The sequence below is a fragment of the Musca autumnalis genome, unplaced genomic scaffold (assembly GCF_047663935.1).
Source record: "Musca autumnalis isolate F117 unplaced genomic scaffold, ASM4766393v1 scaffold_2, whole genome shotgun sequence".
NCBI classification, from domain to species: domain Eukaryota; kingdom Metazoa; phylum Arthropoda; class Insecta; order Diptera; family Muscidae; genus Musca; species Musca autumnalis.
The window spans coordinates 107,489,913-107,505,855 of NW_027411755.1; the positions used below are offsets into that span (position 1 = coordinate 107,489,913).

A 15,943-nucleotide genomic window follows, 5' to 3' on the forward strand; every position below is an offset into this window, starting at 1 on the left:
ATCCCTGCTCTCCAATAATCAGTGGGATACCCCTTACTTCTCCCACCTGCTATTAACTACGTTTTCTTACCTTTGTAAAAACTTAGTATGCCATTTTAAAAACTCTTCAAAATTTCATTCAAACATTATAAAATGTGGTTTTATTTGAGCCATTTTAACAAACAATCAAATTCATGCTACTATGAGGAAGGAAGAAGAAAAAAACATAATAATAAATATCATAGGAATGGCATGTATTAATCTAAACTGGAAAATTTGATGTTTAGCAGAAATTCAAAACATTGAGTAGATTTAGATAACAGCAATTTTCTTCTTTCTCGTTACAGCAACACCGACTGGACAAAAGGATGATGAAAGGCTCAAGGTAACTGGCTGCTGGCTTTTATCTGTAAGCTTTTCCCAATATGTAAGTATGTCTAGTGTTTATAGTATTAGCGTCATAATTACATTCCGGATTGTAAAAAACTAATAGTTATATTTTCTTTTCTTTTTCTTTCAGGAAAGGATAAACAACCGTCGCAGAATCGCCTTCACATTAACAAGGCGGGCAGAGTGAAATGATGTAACCTAACCCTGAAATGAGCTCAGTTCGGAGTAGGGGTACGGTACCCAACGTAAGGTAAGTAAAACTGACAACTAATCTCGTTTGTTTCTCCTTCTAATTTTGTATTTATTTTCTTTTCATGAACACCACGGAATCTAACTATTTTGCCTGTCGTCCGTCTGTCTGTCCGGAGTTTCAACGTAATAAGTGTCTATTGGGAAATTATACCAGCGACATGCCTGTCTGGCCATGCCGTAAATCAGCGCCTCCCTCGTTGGATTGGATCCGCGATGAGTGTGGCTCAAAGAGTGTTGGTTTTCAAAAACTTTCAGTTTACGTATTTTTATTTTTATATGTTTAATAATTAGACATCTGTATGTACATCAGTGTTACATGTTTATTCGATCTTAGTTTATTTAAAATTTAGTTCATAAAATCTTTTATTTTAAAAATTGTTCTTTTTTATTTAAAATTTTCTTTCAGGGTTTATTTTCTAATTGTCTTTAGTTTTTATGTTTTATTTTCAATTTGTAGCATAGAGCTTTTTTTTATTCAATAAAATGCCCACTGAACATTAACATTGGTCTTTTCTTTGGTTCGGTAACATGAGCCACACATCCAATCTTCGTTCCAGGTGAGATAAAAAGGACAGATTTTCCTTCCTCTAATTGTCATCATACCTCTTTTTCCCTCATTTTGTCATTTTTCTCCTCTCTACTTTATTTCCCCTTACTGACATATGACTCTGTTATACAAAACAGCTGTTTTGGTGAATACCAAAAACTGAATTCTTCTTCTTCTTACTTTCATAGTTAGTCATCTAAGTGTCGCACACCACAAACCCCACTATCCTGCTGATATCCTTTATCAAAGGATAGGAGGGAAAAAAGCGACAATAAATAAACTGATCATATTTTGTTTTGTTTTTGGGCCTGAATAAGATAGAGTTTAATATGGCACTCCTACACTGACATAGTCTGGCAACCCTCCAACTCATTTTTCCATTTTCCAACAAAAAAAATTCAGGAAAACTATAAACATTTATTTACATTGATGTAAACCTGGTTTAACGTGATTATGCTCTGTGTAAACCTAGCGTGATTGAAATCATTAGTGCGATTTATAAAAATCAGATGGTGCGAACTACTCTAATTCCCAAATTGGCTCGTGCTATCAATCAATAGTGGCCACTAGTGTCATCAAGACTAGAAGAAGCAATCAGTTCGCGTTTTTTCTCGTATGGACGGACATATTATCGTGGGTGAGTTGTGTAAATAACTTTAATTTGAAGGTGAATTGTGTAAAATACGAATAATAGTTGAATAAATTAAACGGTATAATTACGTGTTTCGGGTTCGCGGAAAACATTTGAATCGATCGGTAAGGAAAATTGCATTAATGAAAAAGCTACTAGTGTGTGTGTGCGGCTACTATGAAAAGGCCGGCAAAAAAAATCTCTATGTATAAAACAAAACAAATGATGTATGAATGGCGGTGGAATCGTACAGGCGGTCGGCTGGTAATTATGGTAAGTGGAGTGTTAAAAAAAAAAGAAATGCTAACTAGTAAATCGAATCGTGTATCGTGTGCGTAAAAAGTTGATAAAGTGCGTGAAAAGAAATGAAAGGAAGTTTCATTAAAACATACAGTGCGGGTTGGCGGGTTGTATGTGAATTCATTGTAAATTCTTACATGCAAAAAAGTATAATCTGGCGATTTCCTAGCCAATGAAAATTAAAGAAAGAATTCCCCTAGAAAGAAATAAATGAAAATTATTGGAAAAATTAACCTAACCTATAAAAGTTTATCAATACATGCATGTGTGTGTATGTGTTAGTGTGCAAATTAGTGGTTGAATGAGAAGACGCTTCACTCGAAAAGTGCACTCATTCACCAAAAACGTGATTTTGGCGGAAATTCGAAAATAGTCCATGTAACTTCGAAGTAACGGCGATTGTAAGAATAGCAAACGGAAAAGAGAATAGAAATAGAGAAATGAATGAAGAAGTGAATATGAATCAAAAGAGAAAATCAAAATCAAAACAAATGGTGAAAAGATCTGGTGTCAAAATAGTGAAGAAGCAAAAGAAATAATTAATGTCAACAAAGCTCGAAAATGTAAACAATATAGGAAGAATAGTGATATTCGGTGAAAAAAATTGGAAATTCGGAAAAAAAATGTGTGCTGATTATAATGAAAACCTTTATGGGCCAAGGAGATAATATGACCCTAAGGCCACTATTAAATGTCTTCTTTTACTATTGGATGGATTTGATAACACAAAATAAATTCAAAATAAAACTTTGAAGTTAAAAGTTAATAGCAAGAAGGCGCTCTTTGAAATATAATGACCATTTCAAGCTTAAGTTAACCGGAACGCTATAAATCTTTTCGTAAAATCCATACTTTAACCAAAGAAGACTTTTAATAATGGGGGTGTGCTATAATTAACAAGGTCTAATCAAGGGCTGATCCTAATTTTCTTGTGAATGTGTCAATGTGTAATGTTTTGAAAAGAAATATGGAAAATACAAAAATCAAAATCGATTATCATAAGATTTGTGGAAGATATTCATATAATTCAACCATTATATCCCATTTCCGTAGTGTTTAAATAAATGGTTAACATGATGTTTCGTTCGATTCCCGTGTTTTTTATACGCCAATATTAATTTTGCTAATGAAAATAACATCAATACCTGATCAAATCGTAATGATTGGCTCAACAGAATAAAATCCGGGATTCCTAACTACAATGATCTCAAATCAGATAATCGGTTTCCAGATAAAATGGTGTATAAAGTGGTTTTATTTTGTCAATGTAATGAGAGTCGTGATTGTGATTACTGAAAAAAAAATAAAATCAAAATTAACTGCCTGATCAATACCAATTTATGAATGAGGGCTGGTGTATACGAGTTTAGTTTTCTACTCCAAATAATCTTATAGAAATTGCTTGAAATCTGTGTTTTGAATAATAATTTAAAATTGTGTACCTTTTTAAGTTCGATAGCCAATAGAGAAAGTCTGTTAAATGATATATTAGCATCGAAATGATTACCGATTGCTCCAACTGAAATAGTGATTGTGGTAATTACATGTTTCTTTCCTTTTTTCGCTACCTTGTGTTCTTTATAAAATTCTTGATATATCTAAAGGAGCGTTTTAATATTATTTGATCATGGATGGAAAATTGAAATGAAAATGGTTATTGTGCAAAACATATCGGGATTTCGAGCTGTATGTGTAAAGATCTGAATGGGAAGGGCTATTCCTTGGAGGTCTGCCCATCAAGGAAGATGAGAAAAGGTAAGAATTCCCATTTATCTATGTTGCCCCACAATCAAAGCACTCGATTCAAGATCATTCTAAGATTAAAACGAAACAAAATTGAAATGCATGCCGTATTATTCTGCCTATTTCCTATGGAAGGCTATCATTTTCCGTATCCTCGAATAAGCCTGTTGAAATTTCTTACTTGCGGTGTAATCTGTGGGACTCACATAAAGACCGGTGAAAGTTTAATGGCGAAATTTTATCCTTATTTAAATTTTTATCTAAAACTATGTAACTTTAGCAACGAATTGAAGTGTGTTTACATGTTTAATCTACTGGCGAGATTCATTCCGTAAATGATCATAGGAAGCACTGTGAGTTCCTAACACTACTGCTTACTTTCTTCATCCCAGGGTACCAATCACTAGAACCGCGACCCGTCCGAAGGTTGGATACGTTGTTCCTTCAAATACATTTAGGTGTACTTGATGTTGTCTTCCCTACCTTCAGACTTTCACTCCATAAATCGACCACTGACAGCTCCGCGACTCTGTACCGCAGTCCTAGCCTTGTGTCACTAGTTTCAAATGGGTACTGCTATTACACGCATTATGTAGTATATATACTATATGTATATATACAAACGTTATGTGTGTACGATATAAATACGGGACGGGTACATAAGGGTCAACGACAGTCACAAGCTGACTGCTCAGGAGTCGTAAATACAGTGCCGGTCTGCAAGCCAGGGAAGCTTATATTCGTACTCTGACCTCCCAATTCGGACGTCTGCCGATGTGTTCAGTGGAATGGCTCCTTTTCGGTGAAGAAATAAGTAGTTTTTTCCTGGAACTCAAAATTTCCGAAGATTGTCGAAATAGCCTATTGCTCTGGATTTGAATTCGATGATTTAGGATACTTTTACTGTTTGAATTATACACAGATCTCTCCTCTGATCTTGCTCACGACAGAAATAATAGCGCCACCCTACTAAAATACAACGACCAATGCTTAAAAGCCTTATATTGTTACCTATGGGTTCCTGTGGACTTCTCGTTAACTGCAATATTTCGTAGGTGCAGATGAAGCAATGCAAACAAGTTTCTCCTTTTCTATCCTGCAACAGTGAAACTGTCCCACACACAAGCACACAACCTGCCCTAAAGATCGGCAATAACGATTGCACGAAGGCTATGAATTGATGAGGAGGATCAAATGCATCGAAATCTTGGGATCTGGAAAAAAAAAATTTACTTATCGAAAGTTATCAATGATTTAGTTGTATATTATGTTATTGTTAAACGTCGTATTGCTTCTTCTGGTTATTGCTTAAGATCTCGAACATGATACACCCCTAGAGATTTCCCTTTCAGGTCCTCAATCTCATAAAGACAACTTCCAACTGACCGTAAAATCCTGCATTTTATAAACTTCTTACACAGTTTCGCGTTTATATTCTTACCGAAATCACTTAACTGGTGATTGCGGTGGTATACTTCCTGTCCCGGGATAAACCTAATTTTACGCGTTCGCACGTTATATTTCCGCGACCGATCCATAAAGCTTCTTTGTAGGTTCTTCTTCACTTCATTGCGTATAAGTTCTAGCTTCGAAGCCTTAGGAACAGCACTGAACTCGGGATCACTCATTATCTCTAGTTGTTTCGCTAACCTGTATACACTGCCATGTGTTATCATATTATTGCCGAATAAAGCAAAGTAGGGTGTCATGCCAATTGATGAGTGAACCGATGATCGAAGAGCGCATTCTATGGCAGAAAGATTCTCGTCCCAATCGCGTTGGTCCTCTTTGAGATATGATCTTATCGCTGCTAGAATGGATTGATTCACCCTCTCAGACTGGTTGGCTTGTGGTGAATACAATCCCGTCTTGAAATGCCTTACCCCATAGGACTGTAAGAAGCTTGTGAAATCCTTACCAACAAATTGTTGTCCATTGTCTGACATCAGCACCTCAGGCACCCCGAACTTATGAAACACTTCATCCATTAGAAACTTAATCACGTTACGGGACGTTGCTTTGGACATTGGCTTCAACAACACATATTTCGTGAAGTGATCGAGTACTATGAATATGTATGAGTTATTGGCCTTTGATCTAACATAGGGTCCTAAGAAGTCTACGTACACTTTTTGAAACGGGCGTTCGAACATTACAGTGGACTCCATGGGTTGTTGCATGTTCCGGTAATTTGCTTTGGCTTCTTTGCAGGTTTCACAGTTGCTTACAAAATCTCTCGTCTGTGCATTCATATTGGGCCAGTAGTAAAGCTGTTTCAGTCTTTTCAGAGTTTTATGGTATCCCCCATGCGCTGCTGTTATTGAATGGTGGGCTTTTCTGATAGCTTCCGAAGTCAAACCGGCTGGTACCCAGAGCTTCCAAGTAAAATCTTCATGCTGAATGTCCACAGTAGCTGGGACCGTTTTCTTGTAAATGTATCCTTCTCTGACTAGCAGATCCGGTAACGATTCTTGATTCTGCTGGATAGTCTGAATTTTTGCCATATAGTCTTCACTTTTAAAATCTTCGGACATTAGGTCAACTACGCTTTCCATATGGTCCACCAGCTCCTCCAAGTTGTAACGGGACAGTGTATCTGGCACCACATTTTGAATACCTCGGCGATGCTCTATATCAAATGAGTGGCTTTGTAAGAGCAGGCTCCACCTGGCTAGACGTCCACTCAGTTCCTTGTTTGTCATCAGCCATTTGAGCGATGAATGGTCGGTAATCACCGTAAAGGGCATCAACTCGATATATGGACGAAACTTTTTGATGGCCATTACGACCGCCAGACACTCTCGCTCGGTTACCGAGTAATTTTTTTGAGCTGATGTCAGCTTTTGCGACATATACGCCACCGGATGCTCGCCCCCATCTTCATCTTTCTGAAATAGGACCCCGCCAATGCCTAGATCCGAGGCATCACACTGCACAAAGAAGTGCTTGCTAAAGTCCGGGTGCTGTAATACCGGGCTTTGTGTCAGGGCAACTTTAAGTTTATCGAACGCCTCCTGCGCCTCTTTTCCGAATTCAAATGTTCGACCTTTCTTCAGCGTGGCGAAAATTGGTGCTGCTAAGGTGGCATAATCGGCTATAAAGCGGCGGTACCAGCCGGTCATCCCTGTGAATCTTCGGACTTGCCGCACATTTTTCGGGTACGTACATTCAACAATTGCTGCAATTTTTTGAGGATCCACCTTCAACTGGCCTCCACCCACGATATATCCCAGATAGCGTAGCTCACGGAAGCAAAATTTTGACTTGCCCACATTGATGGTCAAATTAGCTCTCTTCAGATGATGTGCAACTTGTGTAAGAAGGTCGATATGCGTCTCGAAGTCGGGGGCTACAATGAGTAAATCATCGAGATACACGAATACTCTCTCCCGCATATGTCCAGGGATGACCTTATCCATCAACCGACATAACCTTTGGGCCGCATTACACAGCCCAAAAGGCATGACGGTATAATGGTATAAGGGTCTCCCCGGGACCGTGAAAGCCGTCTTCTCTCTGCTCTTCATCTCGAGCGGGACCTGCCAGAAGGCATCCTTTAGATCCACACTCGAGATGTAGTGCGTGTCTCCTAGCCTGCTGAGCAGACCCTCGATGTTTGGGAGAGGATAGGCATCCTTGACAGTCAGGGCATTGAGCCTCCTGGCGTCCAGACATAGCCTGTTCTTAGTACCTTTCCGCACCAAGGTTACAGGACTATTCCAGGGACTCTGGCTTGGCTCAATGACCTTCATGTCCAGCATCCTATCCAACTCCGCAAACATGAGAGCCTGGACTGCAGGAGAGACGGGATAGTGCCTCTGTTTGACAGGCTCTGCATTTGCGGTATCGATAATGTGCGTCTCCAGTTCCGTTTTACCCAATCCTAGCACAGCGAACGACGGAAAGAGCTGTATGACCTCTTGCAGTTTCTTTCTGTTTTCCTCGGAGAGGTTGTGGGCGATTGGATCGACTGGCTCCGCTTCGGCTTCGTCCTCTATCGAGAGGCATTCTACGGCGGCTAATAACTTAAATGCGCGCATAAAATCAATACCGAGGTAAAGAACTCTGCCTAAAGTAGGGACTAAAAAAAATTCAACTTCTCTCTCTATTTTATTCAATCTAATATTGGCTCTGATCCTACCAACTACTTGATGGGGTGTGCCATCGGCGGTTCTAATCAGCGACCTATACGGAAAGATTGGTATACCTTCTCTATCGGCCAACTCCACTGCACCTTTACCCAGGCAGGTAACTGTAGCACCACTATCTAAAAGGCCTTCGACTTCTGTGCTCCCAATCTTAATCCTGGCATACAATCGGGTGTCTTCACCTTCATACAACATAGCCTCATCTTTCTGACGCCTAAGGCTCTTCCTTGCCTTGAATCTTCTTCTGGCCTTCTCTATCCTTTTCCGCCAATTCTTATTACTAAAATCCAATACACATTTCTTAAACCTAACATTTACTCCTATTTTGTTTGCTTCTGATGCTTCATCAAATCCAATCTCCTTACTAACTAAATGTTGTTCGCAGACTTCATCGCGCTTACTAAATAATTCACTTCCTTCGCCTTCGCGGCCCTTAATATCTAATTCATTTCCTTCGCCTTCATGGCACTTAATATCTAATTCATTTCCTTCGCCTTCATGGCACTTAATATCTAATTCATCCCCTTCGCCTTCATGGCTCCTAATATCTACTTCACTTTCTAGTACTCCATTAAAAATTCTCCTCCTAGCCGTCTCATACTCGCGTAGACGTATATGCCAGGGTCTTATTTCCTTAATTCTACCTAAACGATTCTCTGTTGCTACCACTCTACTACCTCTATTCTCCAAAACCCTGACTTGAACACCCTCCTGCTCTTCATGCTTCACTTCTGGGGATGCGATTGAGCCGGACGAGTTATCCCCTTCATCGTGCCGGACTGCCGGTTTCCCTGACACTTCGGGCAATTGGGCTTAGTCACGTTTTCCAAGCCGCAACCATAGCAGAAAAGATTTCTTTTGGTCGATGGGCACTCAATGAAGCCATGTCCTTTCTCTTTACAGTTCCAACATACGTAGTTGGCCTGTCTGGATATTGCATCCACCTCAAGCTCCTCCGGAACTTCATATTCTAACGCGTTAACTCTGGGATTATATGCTTGCCGGTGTATCTGCGAGGCTTGCCTCTGATTCGCTAATAATTGCTCGGCTTTCCGACACTCCTCCCGGAAATGCTGGAGCCCGTAAATCTTCATGGGAAAGACCAGCGAGGCCATGGACGGCTTCAAATTATTTTTCATCATATCTACCAGCATGCCTTCGTCCATGGGCACACGCTGCTGATGATGTAATCGGAGCATGGCATTGTAAAAGTCCTCAAACGGTTCTTGGGACCCTTGGCGGCGGTCCATCATACGTCGCTGGACATCAAAATCGCTCTCAAATTTTCGAAATTGCGACAAAAACGCCTGCTTGATGTCACTAAGACTGCTTAGCCTACCTAAACGCCTCTGCATCCAGAACCAATCTTCTGCTGGGCCCTCTAACAACTGCGGAAATTTCACTGCAACCTCTTCATCACTGCAACCATAATCCATCTTTAAGTGCTCTAAGCGAAAAATGAAATCCTCGGCAGTGATAGACTTGGACGTGCCGTCAAATCTCAGTCTCCATTTCTCGATTTCATTTCGTCTTGGACCGAAGGCAGGGTATTGATTTCTACCCGCCGACCCCGATGCATTGCCTGGGAATTGTGGCTCCTCCCAGTGCTCTCCACTGCCATGAGGTTGTTGTGGATATTTCTCAGGTGGCCATCTTTGCTGCTGATCTTGCAGCGGGTATGGAGCAGGGATTGGTGGCCATCTTTGCTGCGGGTTTGGCGGCCATCTTTGCGGCGGATCCTGCAGCGGAGATGGTGCAGGGATTGGTGGCCATCTTTGCTGCGGATCCTGCAGCGGATTTGGTGCCGGAACAGGTGGTCGATAATCCGGGGGATTTGGCTGTGGAACTGGTGGTTGATTTTCCTTAGGAATTTGTGGCTGATTCGGCTGCGGATTTGAAACCGGGACTGATGGCCGATTATCCTGAAGGATTTGTGGCTGATTCTGCTGCGTGTTCAGTGGCGGGACTTCATGTGAGCTCTGCTGTCGACTATAGGGAACACCTCCCATTTGTATTAGGCTGTTTTGTACTAGCCGTGGTACCCATAGACACAACCTCTCGTTAACTAGCCGTGCCACTTCCGCCTCAATTGCCGAATTAATGATCCCCCTTAACTGTGGGTCCGCCGCTGTGGCATGAGGCTGGTCTTGTTGCCATTGGATCCCCCTGTCTCTCGCCTCCTGGCGGATATTCTGGGCTGTGACGCTACTAAACCGTGGCGTATCGGGCGTAGTATCTCCGCTTAACGAAATCGATTCCTCCAACGATTGCGCTGGGCTCGATCCAGTAGACATCGTACCACCGCCATTTTCTCTCACAGGTGCTGTACAAGCTGCCGTTGTTGTCGTTGTTAGTGCAGTCGCCGACACCGACGTGGTGTCGGTAACAATGGCTGTCGCTGTAGTAGCCACAGTAGTGGGCATTTCGGAGCAGTTTGAGTCCTCGTAAGACTTAGACCTTGTTTTCATCACCCAAAACTAGACAAATATGCCCTCACTATACACTTCTACTATAATATTTCTCCCTTCTATTTTCAGACGTAGTTTTGCTTACACGAACGTACTTCTAAAGTGAAGAAAAAAAAAACAACGTATTAAAACTTAAATTATTAATGTACTCCTCTCTATGCCTCTTTCTCTAGCTAAATTATCACTGGATGCCAAACAACAATTGAACTACAAGGATTCGAAAACGTAGACTATTAGCAGGTGGGTAAGTAACCAATCAACATCTTTCATTTAATATTTTAAAACATTTACTAATACTCCAATTCGTAAATATATCTTCTTTTCAGATGATTCGTTGCCTCTAAACTGAATGAAACTGGTATTAGTTCACTACCACACGGACGTACACTCGGGGACACTGGATAACTTCTCGCCAAGAGACTACTATCCCGACTCCCAAGCCTGGAAATGGGCAATCACAATTGCTTTTATCGGACGGACAGGTACGCAAACTAATTTGGTCTATTTCCTCTATTTACTGAAACTAATTCTCCTATTTCCCTCTTTCCCGAATCGTCGCTAACATCCCTATACTTAAGAAGTTAAGCTAGATGTGACTTACGAATCTTCCAAGCGGAAAAAGGTCCATCCCAACCCCATCCTACCCCCATAAGTCCGAATACTTCGCCCTCGGGTGTGGCTTCCAATAAATCTATTCCCGGGTCTAAAGTATCCGAACCTCAAGACGTAGAACAGCGCTGGGGATGGTTTAAAAACTTGAATCTGGATACCTGAAACTCAGGCCCCATGTTGCGGGCGCCATTTTTGTCCTGACCTAGGGACCCCCAACGTTTGGAGTGGGAACTACGTCACTGACGGTGCTGGCTGGCTGACATATCTGCACGGCGGTAGCTCAGTCTGTGGGGCCGCAGTTCTTGCCAGTGACAGTAGACCTCGTTAGGGTGGACAAAAAACTAAATTCCTATTGCCAGCTGGATGACATAAACGAAGCACCAATATCTGCACACTAGTATACTTTCTGTCGACAGAAGTTGAATGGTTAATCTGGCACTAATTAGGTGTTATTTGTGCCGGAGAAATTCCCTCCCCACCAAGGTATCCCTGCTCTCCAATAATCAGTGGGATACCCCTTACTTCTCCCACCTGCTATTAACTACGTTTTCTTACCTTTGTAAAAACTTAGTATGCCATTTTAAAAACTCTTCAAAATTTCATTCAAACATTATAAAATGTGGTTTTATTTGAGCCATTTTAACAAACAATCAAATTCATGCTACTATGAGGAAGGAAGAAGAAAAAAACATAATAATAAATATCATAGGAATGGCATGTATTAATCTAAACTGGAAAATTTGATGTTTAGCAGAAATTCAAAACATTGAGTAGATTTAGATAACAGCAATTTTCTTCTTTCTCGTTACAGCAACACCGACTGGACAAAAGGATGATGAAAGGCTCAAGGTAACTGGCTGCTGGCTTTTATCTGTAAGCTTTTCCCAATATGTAAGTATGTCTAGTGTTTATAGTATTAGCGTCATAATTACATTCCGGATTGTAAAAAACTAATAGTTATATTTTCTTTTCTTTTTCTTTCAGGAAAGGATAAACAACCGTCGCAGAATCGCCTTCACATTAACAAGGCGGGCAGAGTGAAATGATGTAACCTAACCCTGAAATGAGCTCAGTTCGGAGTAGGGGTACGGTACCCAACGTAAGGTAAGTAAAACTGACAACTAATCTCGTTTGTTTCTCCTTCTAATTTTGTATTTATTTTCTTTTCATGAACACCACGGAATCTAACTATTTTGCCTGTCGTCCGTCTGTCTGTCCGGAGTTTCAACGTAATAAGTGTCTATTGGGAAATTATACCAGCGACATGCCTGTCTGGCCATGCCGTAAATCAGCGCCTCCCTCGTTGGATTGGATCCGCGATGAGTGTGGCTCAAAGAGTGTTGGTTTTCAAAACTTTCAGTTTACGTATTTTTATTTTTATATGTTTAATAATTAGACATCTGTATGTACATCAGTGTTACATGTTTATTCGATCTTAGTTTATTTAAAATTTAGTTCATAAAATCTTTTATTTTAAAAATTGTTCTTTTTTATTTAAAATTTTCTTTCAGGGTTTATTTTCTAATTGTCTTTAGTTTTTATGTTTTATTTTCAATTTGTAGCATAGAGCTTTTTTTTATTCAATAAAATGCCCACTGAACATTAACATTGGTCTTTTCTTTGGTTCGGTAACATGAGCCACACATCCAATCTTCGTTCCAGGTGAGATAAAAAGGACAGATTTTCCTTCCTCTAATTGTCATCATACCTCTTTTTCCCTCATTTTGTCATTTTTCTCCTCTCTACTTTATTTCCCCTTACTGACATATGACTCTGTTATACAAAACAGCTGTTTTGGTGAATACCAAAAACTGAATTCTTCTTCTTCTTACTTTCATAGTTAGTCATCTAAGTGTCGCACACCACACAACGTAGGCGAAGTTATGTTCGTATTAAAGAAAAAATAAGCAAATTATGGTTTAAGATATGTTTTGTTGAAGATATTTGATGAATACTTAATCCATTTTTAATGATACGGCTTTCCTGTGGTTTATTTTGACTAACATCTGTTTCACACCTAAACAATTTCATAGCATTTGTGCTTGATGCACTGTCCCAGCAGTTTGTTTGTTTTCCGTGGGTTGAATTTGTTGGACAGTCCTCTTGCGGTGATGATTGTGTTGTTGTTTTAATTTTGTTTCTGTACCAACAAATTCCAAACCAGTTCTTTCACTTTTCCCCTTGTTCGCAAATTGTGCGTGTCTGTTTGTAACAGTGCCGTTGCAAATTCTTGTGCAGTTCCAATTCAGTTCAATTTTGCATACTGGCAAACTCTACGTGTTTCCTCCGTTTAATTATATTCGGAATCAATTATACCATAAACTCGTTGAACAATTGTTGGTTTATGGGCTTGTTGAGCTAAAATCTTATTAATCACCAATAATAAATTCTTTTGTTTATTTTGGAGTGATGAAGCCTCTTTTTTGTAATATTTTTCTTTTGCCTTTCAGTTTTATTTCTCATTCTTCTTCGATCTTGTTTTTAGGAAATGGCACGTTTTTTTTTTTTGTTTTGGGCGAGGGGAAAAAGCAATGCAAAATACGATAATCTTTTCTCCAATTAAATAAATTATAAATTGAAAAACTAACGAAATTCCTCAGGTTTCTTTATTCCGAATGCGATTTCGAGTTTTTTCTCCTTATATTGACATTTTAATTGCAAAGTACGAATGTACGGCGACTTGCAATCGCCGTCACAGAATTTAAGTAAAGATTTAGCGTATTCACTCTATTGCAGTAATTTTTAACTGGTGGTATGATGTTAGAACAACTCTTTTGATGGGGTTGGCGGTACAAACGTTGCCTAACAGCTGAGTGTTTCGTTGGTTTTATTGTTGTTGCATCTATGCAGTCAGCCACCATAAAGAGATCAATGCAGAGCTGCCTAACAGTGGTTGATTATGACGTGTTCACATGAAGAAGACAGAACTGCAGAACAGTGCGTAATACATACACACACTGACAAACAAATGTAATGAAGAGCGGTTGACTGCGCCTACCGTGCGTTGTATATATTACGCAAAAACGAACAGGTGTATGGCAATGCAGAGAGAGTGATGTTTAAGAGCTGTGTTGAAAGCTATTTGTAACTAAGAGCGTGCCTATCGTTGATGGGAGACTGTGTGTTATACACACAGATGTACGAAATGTAAATGCGCCAAATGTTAGTTCAATCTCTCTAACACTCGATGACTGTTAAATTAAGTGTTAATGATGTTAATTCGTGGTGCAGTGTTGTGTGTTGGCACAGATAAACCATTGAATAAGGAGATTGATCTGAGTCGCTTAGCCGGTGTTGTCTGTTGGAGCAATGTTAATTATGTTTGGGAAATGTAATTGAAATTATCTCTTTCCCGGGCAATGCTGGCATAGATGTCTGTTGAGTTAAGAGTTTATGTATATACTTGGACAATGAGCCATAGATGTTTTCAATTTCGCGGCTTTTTCCTCTGACCAAACACTTTTGTGTGTTTGGTTGTTTGTATAGTGGCGGTTATGGGATCTCGATTGCACTCAGTCGATGCTCTTTTTTTGTTTTTTTTTTCGAGATTTCGTTGTTGGTTTCCTTTGAAACCTTTGCTTGTAGCAGTAGGCAAAGAGAAAGTTGCAATAGAAAAGGGGAACGACCTACAGCATGGAAACAAAAAACCCAGAGCAACTCTATCGAAAGAAAACCAATTGTTATATTATTTTAAGAGTTAACCCTACACAACAACAACGTATGTTTGTTGTGTAATCTTAAAGTGAAGAAATATATGTTTTTTTTACCTTTTTTTGCTTTTTGCTATATGCGGGTAGAATACTCTTCCTGAAGAGATTTTATTTGCGGTTATGTAAAACGACTTGGACTCGATCGAGCTTTCAGTGTTCTAAACAAGCGTTTGAATTTAGCGTTTAAATTCAAACTGCAATTTTCCCAAACAAAAAATAACCCTATTTGCTCACAGTTTCATATAATCTACGTACCTCTTTTCCATTTTTTATATAAAATTTGGTGTCCAATAAAAGGGAATTAAATAGCGGCGGACAATTCGCAAATTCAACAGTTTTCTTCCTTCAAGTTCTTCGAAGGCTCGATAGGACCATGTACAATTCTGTAGTAGCTAGTCTTGTAATGGACTGTAGCGGTTGAAGGTTAGCGGTGACCAACTGCTTCAGAATTGTAATCAGCTAAGGCAAATGAAAAGCGGCAAGATTAATATTAATTTGTTGCGGGTGAACAAATAAAAGGTTATATTTTATTGATGTTTTTGTTCTTGATGACAAGGCGGATTTTATACAAGTGAAGTAATACAATTTTGTTTCTTTTGTCGTAGACATTTTGTAAGACTTCAGAAAAAATGAACAAAGGGAATTAATTAAGAGCGATGGTAGCCTTTTATCTCATGAGTGAAAGCTCTTCGATTTTCATGAGTAAAAGGTTACCATATCAAAGATGTTAAAAGTTGTATTGTAATTCAGATTGAACTTGTAACGGAAATTCAAATTTGTAATAATCAAGTATTAATTCATTTTCTTAACCTAAGTTGTTGAACGCAGTTCAACAGTGTCCCCACCAACATTCTGAGTGAACCCTACACTACCTGAAAACTTTACTGTTTTATTAAATTCAAGAATAGTCACATTTTCAATTTTCCTAATTGAATTACTATCTGCCTGTCTAGTATTTAACTTGGGAACCCATTTCCCTTTCATTTCTTCATAATCAATTTTGTTATTTATTTATAATACTGTTCAGTACTTAATATTAATATAATTAGATATATAATAAGTACATAATAATACGCATATTACAATCTACGCCTCAGCGCCATGCAGACATTGTAGAGACTTAAAGTTGGCAATATATACTAAATTTGTACTTAATGTTAACA

At 39.3% G+C, this 15,943-nt stretch overlaps 2 protein-coding genes across 9 annotated transcripts in view; one reads left to right on the forward strand and one right to left on the reverse strand.

Annotated features, from left to right (window-relative positions):
- Window positions 1–15,361, reverse strand: part of LOC141394415 (uncharacterized) — a 29,439-nt gene extending 14,078 nt beyond the window's left edge. The window contains exon 1 of the mRNA XM_073968696.1: window positions 15,036–15,361. Within this exon, the coding sequence (XP_073824797.1) occupies window positions 15,036–15,046 (11 nt within the window). The 5' untranslated portion in view covers window positions 15,047–15,361. The remainder of the gene's footprint in view (window positions 1–15,035) is intronic.
- Window positions 1–15,943, forward strand: part of LOC141394417 (uncharacterized) — a 59,721-nt gene that overhangs the window by 33,046 nt on the left and 10,732 nt on the right. The window contains exons 2-3 of one of the 8 annotated variants that reach the window (XM_073968702.1): window positions 327–406; window positions 500–2,072. The exons of 2 other annotated variants lie outside the window; for them this stretch is intronic. The gene's annotated coding sequence lies outside the window, so the exon portion shown is untranslated. Of the gene's footprint in view, window positions 1–6; window positions 2,073–15,943 lie in introns of those variants that run through there. 5 more of the 8 variants (XM_073968701.1, XM_073968700.1, XM_073968698.1 and 2 more) reach the window with 5 other exon arrangements.